General features: G+C 34.5%; 2 protein-coding genes across 8 annotated transcripts in view; both read right to left on the minus strand.

The window, feature by feature from the left end:
- Positions 1-737: 737 nt before the first annotated feature.
- Positions 738-6,853, minus strand: LOC125840486 (phosphoenolpyruvate carboxylase-like). Of its 2 annotated transcripts, none has more exons than XM_049519474.1 (11): positions 6,680-6,853; positions 6,275-6,478; positions 5,148-5,539; positions 4,886-4,970; positions 4,181-4,403; positions 3,846-3,949; positions 3,657-3,744; positions 3,233-3,387; positions 1,827-2,825; positions 1,324-1,710; positions 738-1,225 (listed from the first exon to the last, which is right to left on the minus strand). In XM_049519474.1, the coding sequence occupies exons 2-11, from the start codon at positions 6,440-6,442 to the stop codon at positions 932-934; spliced, it is 2,895 nt and encodes a 964-aa protein (XP_049375431.1). In that variant the 5' UTR covers positions 6,443-6,478; positions 6,680-6,853; the 3' UTR covers positions 738-931. The 2 variants fall into 2 exon arrangements, with proteins under 2 accessions (XP_049375431.1, XP_049375429.1); XM_049519472.1 differs by having other exon boundaries at positions 6,275-6,462; positions 6,680-6,762.
- Positions 6,854-11,159: 4,306 nt separating this feature from the next.
- LOC125840531 (cytochrome P450 CYP72A219-like) overlaps positions 11,160-13,401 on the minus strand; it is a 61,095-nt gene continuing 58,853 nt past the window's right edge. For 4 of the 6 annotated variants that reach the window (XM_049519547.1, XM_049519542.1, XM_049519524.1 and 1 more), the window contains exons 4-6: positions 13,034-13,176; positions 12,383-12,767; positions 11,160-11,916 (exon numbers count right to left, since the gene is read on the minus strand). In XM_049519547.1, coding sequence (XP_049375504.1) covers positions 11,491-11,916; positions 12,383-12,767; positions 13,034-13,176 — 954 coding nt within the window. In that variant the 3' untranslated portion in view covers positions 11,160-11,490. Of the gene's footprint in view, positions 11,917-12,382; positions 12,768-13,033; positions 13,279-13,401 lie in introns of all 6 variants that reach the window. The other 2 variants (XM_049519555.1, XM_049519537.1) reach the window with 1 other exon arrangement.

Here is a 13,401-nt window from a genome sequence, read left to right on the forward strand (position 1 = left end):
AATCCGGTTCAGAGAGATCCTTTGCTTCTTCTTAAAGTTTAAAGAAAATGAAAACTCTGGTCCCTTATGTTTAGAAGTAGGTTCAAAATGATACATAATTTTTTTTGTGTAGATTTGGTCCTTTATGCTTGCTAAAAGCGAGTATGTTTGTCTCCGTCAGATATCAACAAACTTTGATCGTTAAATTTAAGGAAAAGACTCAAATACGCCATCGAACTTTGAGAAAAAGCTCATTTATGCTATTTTCGTTTGAGAAAAAAGGCTCACCCATGCCATTATATGTTAACTCAAATGACGTAGACGAGTCAAACTTTAATCGATGATATAGATGAACCTTTTCTCAAAGTTCGATGGCATATTTGATCAATTTCCTTTTAAGAAAATGATTTAATTAATAATGTGGTTGAATCATAATTACCATGTGTAAAAATATTTTTTGCAAAACCAAAACTTTTTTCGGTTAACTAATAATGGGATGGGGCTTTTCTCAAATGGAAATGGCATAAATGAGTTTTTTCTCAAAGTTCGATTACATATTTGAGACTTTTTCCTGCATTCTTATATATATTCTATTAATTAAATTGCATAGATAAGCCGATTCCTAAACGATTCAACTTGTTTAGGAGTTAGGACTGAGATATTGTAGTTAAAATTCAAGTAACCTAGACCTATTGCAAAGCATAAGGTGCTAAAACTGAAAGATTGGAACTGAGACTAATTGCAAAATAAATAAAGAGAGTACTCTTTTACAGCATAATTTTATTCAAGAAGCTACTAAACAGAGAGGGGAATAATTATTCATCCATTTTATGGGGTAACTAAACTAGAAGTTGCAAAAAAAATGTACTTAAGGATACATGATTCTTAATGTATACTTTAGGATGGGCAAATACTTTACCAACCATGAAAACATAAAAACATAGTAACAGATTTAACCAGTATTCTGCATTCCAGCAGCAATACCTTTCATGGTCAAGATGAGTGTGTCTTCCAAGCCGGGAGCATATTCGCTTTCTGGATTCAGGCTCACGAGTTCAGCAGCAGGTTTCGATTCTATGTATTCCTTGGTAATGTGAGGCCTTAGAGTGACGTTGTAGGTTGGATCACGAATCCTCTTTAGTGTGTAAGCTTGGCACACATTTAGAGTAGTGATATAGGAATCACGCAGCCTGAGTCGTTGTTTTAAGCAGGGGTCTCCCTCTAGAAGTTCCTTGTGTCCAGCAACCTATACAAAAGAAACATAAAGAACATGGATATCATGCGATCAAACATGATGAGTAACAACGTATGCCAAGTGCAAGAACTTGGTCAAAAGTAATTTACCTGAAGCAGGAGGCTCTTTGTCTCCTCATAGTCGGACCTCAAAAGCTCACCGAAGGACCACAAATCTTCAGAAACCAGAAGCTTGTCGTATAAAGCAGCAATGCCGGGGTCTCCCTTGGCAAACACCATCTCAATCAAATCAGCAGTAACTCTAAAGAATGGCCATTTTTTGTGCATGTCCTGCAGCATATTGAGGTTTTTTTTATCCTTGTTCAGTGCATACTTAAATGCTGCCCCAAAGCCAAGCCAGACTGGCAGATGAAACCTAGTCTGGGTCCATGCAAAGATCCATGGAATAGCTCTAAGTGTTTCTATGCCTCCACTTGGTTTACGCTTTGATGGACGGCTACCAATGTTCATTCGACCATACTCCAGCTCGGGTGTTGCCTGCAATTGTGATCCAAAAGAAGAAATAACTTATTAAAGTTGCAGAAATATTTGTTACCTTTTGGTAACACCTATTGTTAGAGAAGTAATATAATGCATTTTTCTAGCACACTGACCAGGCGGAAGTACTCGACAAATCGGGGTTCCTTGAATACTATTGACCTATACTTCTCTGTAGCAACGACAGAAATTTCATCCAGAAGTGCACGCCATTCTGGCTTTGGGGGGAAAGGTGGATACATTCCATGTTCTAGGGTGGCAGAAGTGAAACGCTGGAGTGTCCTAAAACACAAGTGTTCCTCCCCAAATGATTGCTCAATAACCTCACCTTGAACTGTTACACGAAGAGATCCCTGAATTGTATCAGGTGGCTGAGATAATATAGCAAGATGGCTGGGACCACCTCCTCTTCCAACTGTACCACCTCTGCCATGGAACATAATTAGCTTCACACCATATTGTTTGGAAACTTTTATAAGCTCCTCTTGAGCCTTATATAGCTGCCATGCTGCCGATAGCCGACCAGCATCCTTTCCAGAGTCTGAGTAGCCAATCATGACTTCTTGCTTCCCATTAATGCGGTTTTTGTACCACTCAATAGAAAAGAGACGTGCAATAGCAGCAGGAGCAGCCTCCAGATCATCCAATTTCTCAAAAAGTGGAACTACCCGTAAAGGTTGCTTCCCGTGGCATTCACGCTGTAGAAGCTCAACAGCAAGCACATCAGATGGTGCAGTGGCCATTGAGATGATGTATGCCCCAAAGCAGTCTGATGGAAGTTCTGATATGACATGGAATGTATTCAAAACATCAGCAATTTCTTCAGTTTTTGGTAGATCGGGTCCAAATAGAGGTCGCTTGCCGCTGAGTTCAGAGAGAAGCCACTCTTGTCTACGTTCCTCAGACCACTCTCGATATGAACCAATTTCCAAGTGCTGGGTAATGGCATCAAGGACATCAGTGTGGCGATCCGACTCTTGTCTTATGTCAAGTCTCACAAGTGAGAGTCCAAAGGTGGAAACTTGTCGTAGAAAATCCAGAAGGCTTCCATCAGCAATTGGTCGATCCCCACAAGCACAAAGAGATCTGTAGCAGAGCTCAAGAGGTTCCAAGAACTACACAGAATGTGCAATCACTTTAGTAACTTATTAATTCAGGCAAAAGAATCAGTTAGTGGGGCAGAAAATCAAAATACATGCAATTCTGACAGAATACAAATGTGCATGCCAATGATCACATAACAACAAAGAGACGTGGCATATTCACTTCTCTAGTCCCTTAATCAGGAATAATATGTCAAGTTGAACAAAGAATAACAATGCTGCTTAATTTTAGAGGCTCCACATTTACAAACAAGGCATGGGAAACAAAGAAGAAGAAAGATAACAAAATAATGAAGTGTTTCTTACAAGAGTAGTGGAGTGGACCCATCATCCACCGAAAACCACTAGGCACTGGGCCACTGGCCCTTAGGGATTTCTCTGTTATGAAAAAATACTAACAATAATGAAGTGTTGCACACCTGCTCGATGTTAGTATATGTTGCCTCCTCGGGAATTTCAGAGAACCCATTGGATAACAGCTGGCGAGTACGCTCACGTGTATGATATAGTTTATCTCTCACATCACCAATGATTACACGATACGGTTCACTTGGTGGAACTTGTTTCCAGAATTCTACATCAAAAGTAAATTTTGAAGGTCCAGAGTTATGCAATTGCTCTGTTCAGCAGAGGTACATAGAAAAATTCATGCAGCTTCTGAAGACTGACTAAAGCACCAGATGCTAAAAATCTTTTCTATTGAAAATCATAGACAACAGCGTGCATTTTTCTCACTTGAAATGGAGAACATGCAAAAGGTTACCTTAAATCAGGACTCCTAGCAGTGCTATCAAATTTATATGGAACAAGCAAGTTATTTTAATTAGCATTCATGCTAGTTACCTATGTAGTGTTTTTCATCTCTCTTTAATGAACGGTGTTGTTCATCTGCCCGATCACGAAGCTCGTCATTGCAACGCCACATAGATAACTGAAATAACATTCTAGTTAGAATCATCTATAGGGTGTAGAAAATGATGGCAACTTTTCAAAATAGACAACAAAGAAAGTTATGGAAGCGTTGCAAATTACCTCAAACATTAGATCATCTATCTGAGAATAGTACAAATTCGCTGCCATCATTCGAGCCAATAAGCAAACATCTCTAGTGACCTCAGGAGTGACTCTTGGATTACCTGCATTTAGTGGCAGACATATCCTGAGTGACTGATGAAAGAAGTATTTACATGATCTTCTATCAAAAAAATCTATGAAGCAATATCTTTAGAAGATATCTCGAGAGAAGAACTTTACTTCCGTCCGATACCCTTCAAAATGTATCATGATTCAAATATCATAGGTTTTATGTTCTATACTGCCAATTAAAGTAACTGAAAACAACATTGTTAAGAGGAGAGGAAATGTACCATCACGGTCGCCACCCATCCAAGATGAGAACTGGATGAGAGGAGCATTATAAGGAACTCGTTCATTAATCCCAATGTTTTTAAGAGCTGTGTCTACACGTCGTAGAAACCTCGGAACACCGTTCCAAATTGTTTCATGGAAGTAACTCATTCCAGCTCTCATTTCATCTTGTGGTGTTGGAGGGGTCCTTCTGATTTCATCAGTGCGGAAAGCAGCTTGAATCTGCAGAGGTGGTAAGCAGGATGCATTGTGAGAAGAGAACATATCCGTCTTACAGAAACATTATAATTCACAGTGTTGGTAAGCAGGATGCACCCTGTATAGATACACAGATATCATCCGTATTCTGGAGAAAAGACAAAAATGGCCTACATTCTAATCAAAGACAAGGAATCCTTGTATTCATATAAAGGCCATCTGATGTCCCAAACCTGAAGTTCTGTAGAATTATTTTGTTTGGAGATGAAATTTGACTTCCTAACAACTGAAACGACAGATTGGTTGCTATGTTTTTAGTCGAAGTGATATCTCTCTGTTGGGAATAGACCAAATAAGGGGTGAGAGATGAAGACAACTTGATAGGAGATTAAAGCACCCATATATTTGTTCTTAGAGCTGGACAGTCTACAGAAAAGCATCAAAATTTGAAGAAGCAAAATGATATTTATATCACATGTAGCCAGAAGGTGCACACCGATACTTACCTCCCTCTGTAAAGCTTCATCCAGTTCCTCTTTATCGTCGGGTGTAATGTCTTTAGCATACAACTGAGCCAAGCAATTGCGGATCCTAAACAGTAGAAAAGTCAGCACTAAAGAAGTAAAACAACTGAACAAAAAGGGAAAAAGAAGACTTACATGAGTTATGAATAATACGATAGAAATAATAAATAACAAAATTCAAACTTGTAAAAAAATGTGTAACAAAAGATGCAAATTTCTGAAGTGTAAAATCTAAAGACCAGACCTTGCATGCTTCTGAAGCAAAGATCTCCGGGTAGCTTGAGTCGGATGAGCAGTAAAGACCAAATCCACTGTCTGATTCTTCAGAGCTTCAAAAACTTCTCGAGGAGACTTCTTCAAGTCCACTACAAGTCTCTTGAGTGTTTCTTCAATGTCGGATTCAGTCATCAAGTTGCTCTCATCTGAAAAGTCGCCCTTTTTCGACTTTTCCCTCCCACTATTGGCAATCTGAACCTCCTCAGCTAAGTTGGCCATGTTAAGCATGTGAGAAATAGATTTAGCAACAACAATTGAATCCCCTGGATCCAAACTTGTCAACACACTGCCAAGCTCCTCCAGCTTCTTCTTATCACGCGTGTTTTCATACTCAGCAGAAAGCTCATAACATTCTTGGACCTAAAATCACATCAACAAAATCCAGCATCATCAAAGGAGAAAGAGTAAAGAAGTTCTAAAGTCTGTCGGGGCTTTAAGAAGAAATGGAGAAAAAAAAATACAAATATGCATGTGTCGTCCAAGACAAATAAATATAAGAATTTATTTCAAACATATGAACAAAGAAATTGGATTTCGCTCATTGGCAAGGAAAAACATATGCTTAACAACCTTGATGATGACACTAAAGTGCCTACTAATCTTAGCGAGGCAAAACGCTCAACATGTTTTTGCGCCTCACTTCAGGGATTAATCACATATCAAGTGCACCTCTGATAATACTAAGAAAATCTACTATAAAACTCCATCAGTTTTTCTCAGTATATCCCAATGAAGTAACAATTAACTCAAGCTACAGTTAGTGAACTTCTTCTAATCCTAAGATACTTCATGATTCTTTCAAAAGAAAGAATTCACAATCACTATTGAAGACACAAAATGTTCAACTGAGACTATAGTAATATTTTATTAAAACTTCTTTTTATAACCATCGTATCCAAACCAGCCTGAGCACACCTCGACTAATTCCACAGAATACCTATCACCTCCCACCATTTCATTCACCACTACGTCACACCATCCTCCCACCACTACATTCACCACTACGTCACACATAATACTATAACACATAAAAAATCAAATCTTTAGCTAAAACACAGTTAAAAAAAGATTGATTTTTTAAATGCATATACATACTGTTTCTTTGATACCCTCTCCATGCAAATCCTCAAGAATATCAAGAAAACGATCCAAAAGCAAAGCATCATACTCAACAAGCTTATCATCTTCAGACACCTTAGTAGGTACCAAAAGCCTCAACTGTGCATCTATAGATGCCAATTTCTCCAAATTACGAGTAGCCATCAACCCCCTTTAAACTCCAACTACAAAATCAAGATCCTGCCAAAAAAAAAAAGTGGGACATAACATAAAGATCATAGCTTTTTAAGACAAATTACTCCACAGTATCTTGATAATGACCCCATCAAAACAGATTTTTTTTAAGAAAAAGGGATTTTAAGGGGTCCACATGAAGCAGAAAAAAAATCAAATTTTGAGCATATGGCAATGGAAAAAAGAGTATTATAAATAATGGGGTACCTGAATCTTGATATATTTCAGAATCCAGATGATGAAGAAAGGAAAAAAAGAAGCGTTTTTCCAGTAAGAAAAACAAAAATCAATTTTTTTTTTACATAGAAAAAATGATTTGGGTTTTTCTTATTTGTTTTAAGGGATGTGTGATCTAAAGAGACAGAATTGGTTCACTATATATATAGACAAAGTGGAACTCTTTCACTCTTCTTTGTCTACTAATCTCTCACTTTTTCATTATTCATCTTTATATTATATGGTATGTATTATATCGATGGTTTATATTAAATCTTCCGTTTACTTTTACTTATTCATTTACATACTTTTAGCTCTCAACGAATATTTTCTATTCAATTTTACTTGCCTGATTTAAACTTTGATTGACTCTTAAAAAATAATGATGGACGTGTATATATTATCATAATAACTATATTAATTGATGTTTAGTATAAAATCTTGAAAAGTAATTTAAAGAATAAATAATTAATTATGAGGTAATGAAGAAAAAAAATTGATTTTCCCTTTATATATTAAAGGTGATAATTAAAGACGTAAATTTACTTTTAGAATATATAAGTAAAAAAAAAAGTAATACAACAAGTGAAGTGCAAATTCAATATCATTACATATTAGTTGGTCTATAATCTTTAATTAATTTGGAAAATAATTTGAAATTTGTAAAACACTAAGGTAAATCAGAAAAAATAGTTATATTTTCTATGTATTAAATAATTTATTTTTAATATAGTAGATAAATAAAAGTAAACAATGGACTAAGTATATGAACTGATTGTAAATTTTGCTAGTTTCACGCCTTCACTCAAGAGAATGATAAAAAAAAAAGTGGTTAACTGTCCTGCATATACCAATATGAGATGTGTAAGGAAGAAAATTTGGGCACATGTTTGGTAAAATAATTTGAGATTTAAATTTTATGAATTTAAATTTAGACATGTCTTGTATAGTACAAATATTTTGGGTGCATTTTTTCAAAATTTTCAAAATAAGAAAAATAACTTCTTCCTTTGAAAAAGAAATTTAATAAGTGTTTTTTTCGAAGAAATCATTTTTTTAAAAACTAAATAGTAAACACACCCTAAATACTTGCACATATTTTGGTTAAATTGTTATACATAATTTTAATCCGAATTAAAATATTAAATCTAAATGAACCCATAACTTATCCTCGCTACGTCATCCTCTATTGGCCTCATTTTTAAAGGCATTGAGCCTCCCCTACAGGAAATAATGTCGAGATCTCAAACCATTTCACCACAATTATTTTCAGGAGTTTGAACTTGGGATCTTTGAATGTCAGGATCTCGTACCATCTCACCACAATCCATATATTGATTGCTGCTAGAGGAGGAGCTAGGTAGGATTAAAGAGTTTATTTAAATTATTCGTTCGACGAAAAATTACACTATTTATACATAATTAAACTTTTTTATTATATATATAATAGATTAAATCTCCTTTTGACTTTTTCTTATGCTTACTTTTTTATATTACGAAATCTGTAATGAAAATTCTGACTCCGATAATCATTATTGGTTTCTTATCTTAACATAACATTGCCAAATCACCAAGAAAAAAATAATTAGGTTTTCAATAGAATACAAAGTTTAAGCCAAGGAAAAACACTTTTAATTAAAGAATTGTTATATGACCAAAACAGAAACTGATTGTTTACTAATGTTCTAAAGTTCTATAAAAGGACAAGTGACACAACTCCAACAACCTCACTTTTTTAATTTGAGAATAATACAATAATTTATAGACAACGTGCGTGATCCAAACACCTGTTCTAGTGTTTAGATTACGTGTCTCTATTTTTAAAAAATGATTATATATATTGACAAGACACGTGGTCAACTTAATAGCAAACACGTGGAAGGTCGAGTGTGCAATAGTCATGAAACATCGAAGGAAGCATGCATATATACAATGTTGAATATTTGTAATATATAGATGTCTTAAATTGAATAGACAGATGTGTTCGTGAAAGAACATGATTGTTAGAAAAAGTCATATGTTCATGAAAGAACATGATCTTTAAGAAAAGTCATCCGTTAATGAAAGAGCATGTCTCTTGTCTAGTGAAGAGTCATCTCTTAAGTTCTATAAATATTAAAAAAATTTAAAAGTAGCCTAAGAAAAAGCTGCATGCATAAATAAAAGGCTTTGTTGTATCATGAAGGGTTTTGTTTGTATTTTCTCTAGTATATATACAGGCAATATCGCTTTTAAAAAAGTGATTAAATACACGCATATTTCCTACTATTTTTTCTAACATATTCTACCTCGAAGCAGTGTCGGATCCATGATTTGATGGTCGTGTGTGCTCAAATCCTTTAACTTAAAGTTGTTAGTCAAAAAAATTTCTTTAGCTTCTAATATTTTTATAGTTTAGTTAGTAAATAAAATACAAAAATAGAAAAATTAAAAAAAATAAAATTAAGCAAAGAGTCGACAGTGAAAATGTATAAAAAGAAAAGTTTTTTAAAAAAGGGATAAGGATCTGAAAAATACCTTTTGGTCGGATTTGTTGTTGCGATACTAAACTTTCATGAGGACCTATTACCTCCCTAGACTATTTAATACCGTATTTTTTACCCCCTGAACTATTTAATAGTGTATTTTAAAGGTATATATGTGCACACGTGGACACATTACTATTTATAATTTTGCATTATTTTTTATGTCCACGTGGGCAAATATATATGTTTAAAATACGGTATTAAATAGTCTAGGGAGGTAATAGGTCCTCATGAAAGTTTAGTATCACAACAACAAATCCGACCAAAGTTAGGATATTTTTCAGACCCTTATCCCAAAAAAAACAAAGAAAGAGTTGAGTTAGCCTTTTTCAACAAAAATATAAGCTATTACAGGGATTCGGCCCCTCAACTAGAGACACCAATGACCTTAGAATTCTACTCCTGAACCAAAGTACCTACAAGACATATTGTTTAATAGGTGCTTGCGAGATGTTTATATCCATTTTCAGTATTTTTTATATATATTTACAAAAATTTTATCGGGATCAATTGGTGCTCGAGCATCCGAAAGTCTTTACGTGAACCTACGTGGGTCCATCCCTTCTTGAAGGAGTGAACCGGATTAAGACTCGAACACTTAAGAGGAAAATGTTAGTTTCTTTTCTTGAGCTAACCTCCTCAATCACGTATTCACGCTTTTATATGCTATTAAGAGAAGTCAATTTGTGCAATACGTAATCATGAACCCAAAATTCTTAGAATTTCAATACGCTTGTTGAAGTGTTCCATACTTAAGTTGGAAGTATTTTGTCCATAAACTTTTTCCGTGTTAAAAGATTAACAAAATATTAATAATGATCAAAGATAACTAAAGCAAAATAGTGGAAAAGACATGAACATGTTATCAAATATTCCAATATATCCAACGATAATTGTCCACTATTGACTTGACACACTTTTTAAGAAACTATAAATAGAAGGATAATTTTACTATATCACCCTTTGAATATAATTATAAATACAATGTCTTGAAAAATGTAATAGGAAAATGACTATAATTAATGATAGGGATAAATTAAGAACTAAGTGTAAAATTATTCATGTATTTCATAAAATGGACAAGTATTGTTGGACATCTTTTATTAGTACAATGAACACGTATTGTTGGACAGAGGGAGTATCAACTTATCATTCGTCCTTGAAGATAAAAAAGTTAGGCACGCGAGCGCTTACCTCTAATATTCCTTTTGTTTCAATTTTTGTAACATTATTTAAATTTTGAGACTCAGATAGTTTAAGTTTAATCAAGAATCTAAATATAGAATCTTTAAGACTTTTGAAAACTATGTAAAAAGTATTACTCCATAAATCACAATAATTGACAATTGAACCTATTTAAAAGGCATACAATATTACGGTTAAAAATAAATTTATTTGACTTTCAAAATTCAAAAGGTATTACATAAATTAAATTGAGACAAAATGAATATTATTTTACTAGCAATGTAGGCAAGGGAATTGAATCTTAAACTTAAAACCTTTAAAATAAACAAAAATAATGCAAAAATACATTTAAATTTGTTTATTGCAATGGTGGTTGATTTGATCGGAAATTGAACTATATATACCATAAGTTTCAGATCCGCATTAACCGGCACAATATCTTATAAAAAGACAATAAATATTATCCATTTGGTATTTATGGTAAATATAAATAAAAATTATAGTACTATATGTATTTTCACTCTTTTAATTTGTATTTTTTCCAGTCCATATTATATGTTTTTTTTTTCAATTTAGGTTCTCACTTTTTTTCTCTCTCTAATCTTCTTTTCCTTTAGTTGGCTCCGTCTTTTTGGTTTTATTTTGTTTTTTTTTCCCTCTTAATTTCCTTTTCCCTTTTTGTTTAATTTATCTTCTTCTTTTTGTCCCTTTCTCTATTTATTTAAAGATAAAAACAAAATACAAAGATAAAATATTGGCAAAATTTTTCAAAATTTAATTAAAATACACGACAAACAAAATAATTAAACTACGACAAGAAATAATTAAGAAAAATACTAAAGTCAGTACAAGTTTGATTGATGAGAAACGCGACAGAGTTAATGATATAGTTGGAGGTAGATCCTAGAGTCTAAAAAGGTTTAAGTTGAACAAGACTAATGTATAAGTGATGGCTGAAATCATGACTAATGCTCCATCAAAAGTTACTTAGTTCATCGAAACCCATATTTCGTATTGCAACACCGCCCCTGATTGATTTGAGTCTGAATAAACTCTTATTACATTACAAGACACCTCTCACAAAATACCAAATTATAGTTTGTGCAAAATAAGTGGAGCACCATACTGAGGCTGCATGGTTACTATGGCTTTAGGAGCATGTGTGTAGGATGGAGACAATTCAAAAGAAAAGCTTTGTAGGATCATACACAAAGCCATCTTTGCTTCTAACATGGCAAAATTTTGTCCAATGCATATTCTTGGACCCCATGAAAATGGAAAATATGTAACTTGACCCTTTGTTGCACTTGATATTCCTTCTCTAAATCTCTCTGGATTGAACTTGTTTGCATCTTCACCCCATACTTCTTCATCATGATGCAATAAAATCACTGGCAAAGAGACTAGTACACCAGCTGGTAGAGACAATTCTCCTAATACAATGTCTTCATTAACCTGCCGGTTAAGTGTTATTAACGGGGGATATAGCCGTAATGACTCGTACAAGATCATTGTTACCTGCAAAAAAATGCTTCTCTGTCAGGTATATCTTAGCATGAATAACATTACGATCACCGTTCACTAGAGTACTAAAGTCGTGTTCTTTGCGTCATGTCTTGTCTAATCACCTCTAACAAGTACTTCTTCGGCTTACCTCTAGTACCCCTCGTTAAATCCACCCCCGTCAACCCCTCATAACTCCTTATCGGGGCATGTGCACACCTCCTCTTCACATGTCAACACCATGTCAGCCTCACCTCCCTCATCTTGTCCACCCCACGATTATTGACAGAAATTCACACGTGCTTGGAAACCCCTCCCCCATCTTTAATTAGGAAATCATGGCATCTTCTAGTCCACAATCAAACGTTAGTATCACAAAGCTCCAATCTTTTCACATTTATGTAATCAAGCAATAGCAATAACAATGAGAGAAGGAACTCGTGGCAAACCAAAAAAAAAAAAAAAAAAACAGAATACTCACAACTTTTAGATGATTTAATCCATCAAAATCTGGTTTCCGACTCCCAAACACTTGCAAGACTTCTTCTCTGGCCAGTGTCTGCCAATCTTGATTCCTACTCAACAACACCAGAGTCCACACGAGCAAGACTGATGTAGTTTCTTGGCCAGCAAAATAAAATAACTTGCATTCTTCGATGACTTCTTCGATGCTCATTCCAAAATCCTTGTTTCCATGCTGTTCAATTTCTTTAAAATTTGATTCAAGCAATATGCCTAACAGATCCTCATTATCGGCATTCCCTGCTTTCATTGCCTTCATTCTTTTATCAATAATACCTTTAACTGAGGTCCGAACTTCGTTTTTTATTTCCTTCATTCTTCTGTTCCTCTTTGTTGGCAAAAATCTTAGAAATTGTACGATAAAACAGAAAGCCAAAATGCATTAGATAATAAAGATGAAACGAAAGCTATGTGCATCTCCTAATGAACTTTGTAGTTTGTAATACAGTACTTTGGCACTATGTTGTTTGGATTCTCCAACAAAGTTACTGCACGCATGTCGGATCCTATAGAAACGCTCTAATATGTGGAGGATCCAACATCATTTTTGAAGAGTCCGAACAACATAGCTTTGACTATAGTTTTCTGATACCTAGGAAAATTAATTTACCTCCGTCCTGGGATATAAACTTCGCGTACAGCGTTGATAAAATTCTGAGCTTGTTCCTTTTGAAGTTCAAAAATCTTTCTACCTTCTTCATAACTACTTCCAAAGGCTGTCCGAGAGATTACATCACAAGTTAATTGCTGAAGGTGAGGCCATACATCTATCTCATGAGAGCTGCCAACTGGAATAGCATCTTCTAATTTGCCCAGCATTTCAGTACAGCTCAAGTGAAAAGCTGGGAGCATATGCTGTTCGACAAATGCCGATGACATAACACTTAAACAGAATTAGGAATACAGATATAGTGATACCATCACCATCTAGTTCGATAAAAAGAAAGAGTTCAAATAACAATTAAGGTGAAACACGGT

This window comes from Solanum verrucosum, unplaced genomic scaffold (genome assembly GCF_900185275.1).
Source record: "Solanum verrucosum unplaced genomic scaffold, falcon-dt-bn FXZP01000277.1, whole genome shotgun sequence".
NCBI classification, from domain to species: domain Eukaryota; kingdom Viridiplantae; phylum Streptophyta; class Magnoliopsida; order Solanales; family Solanaceae; genus Solanum; species Solanum verrucosum.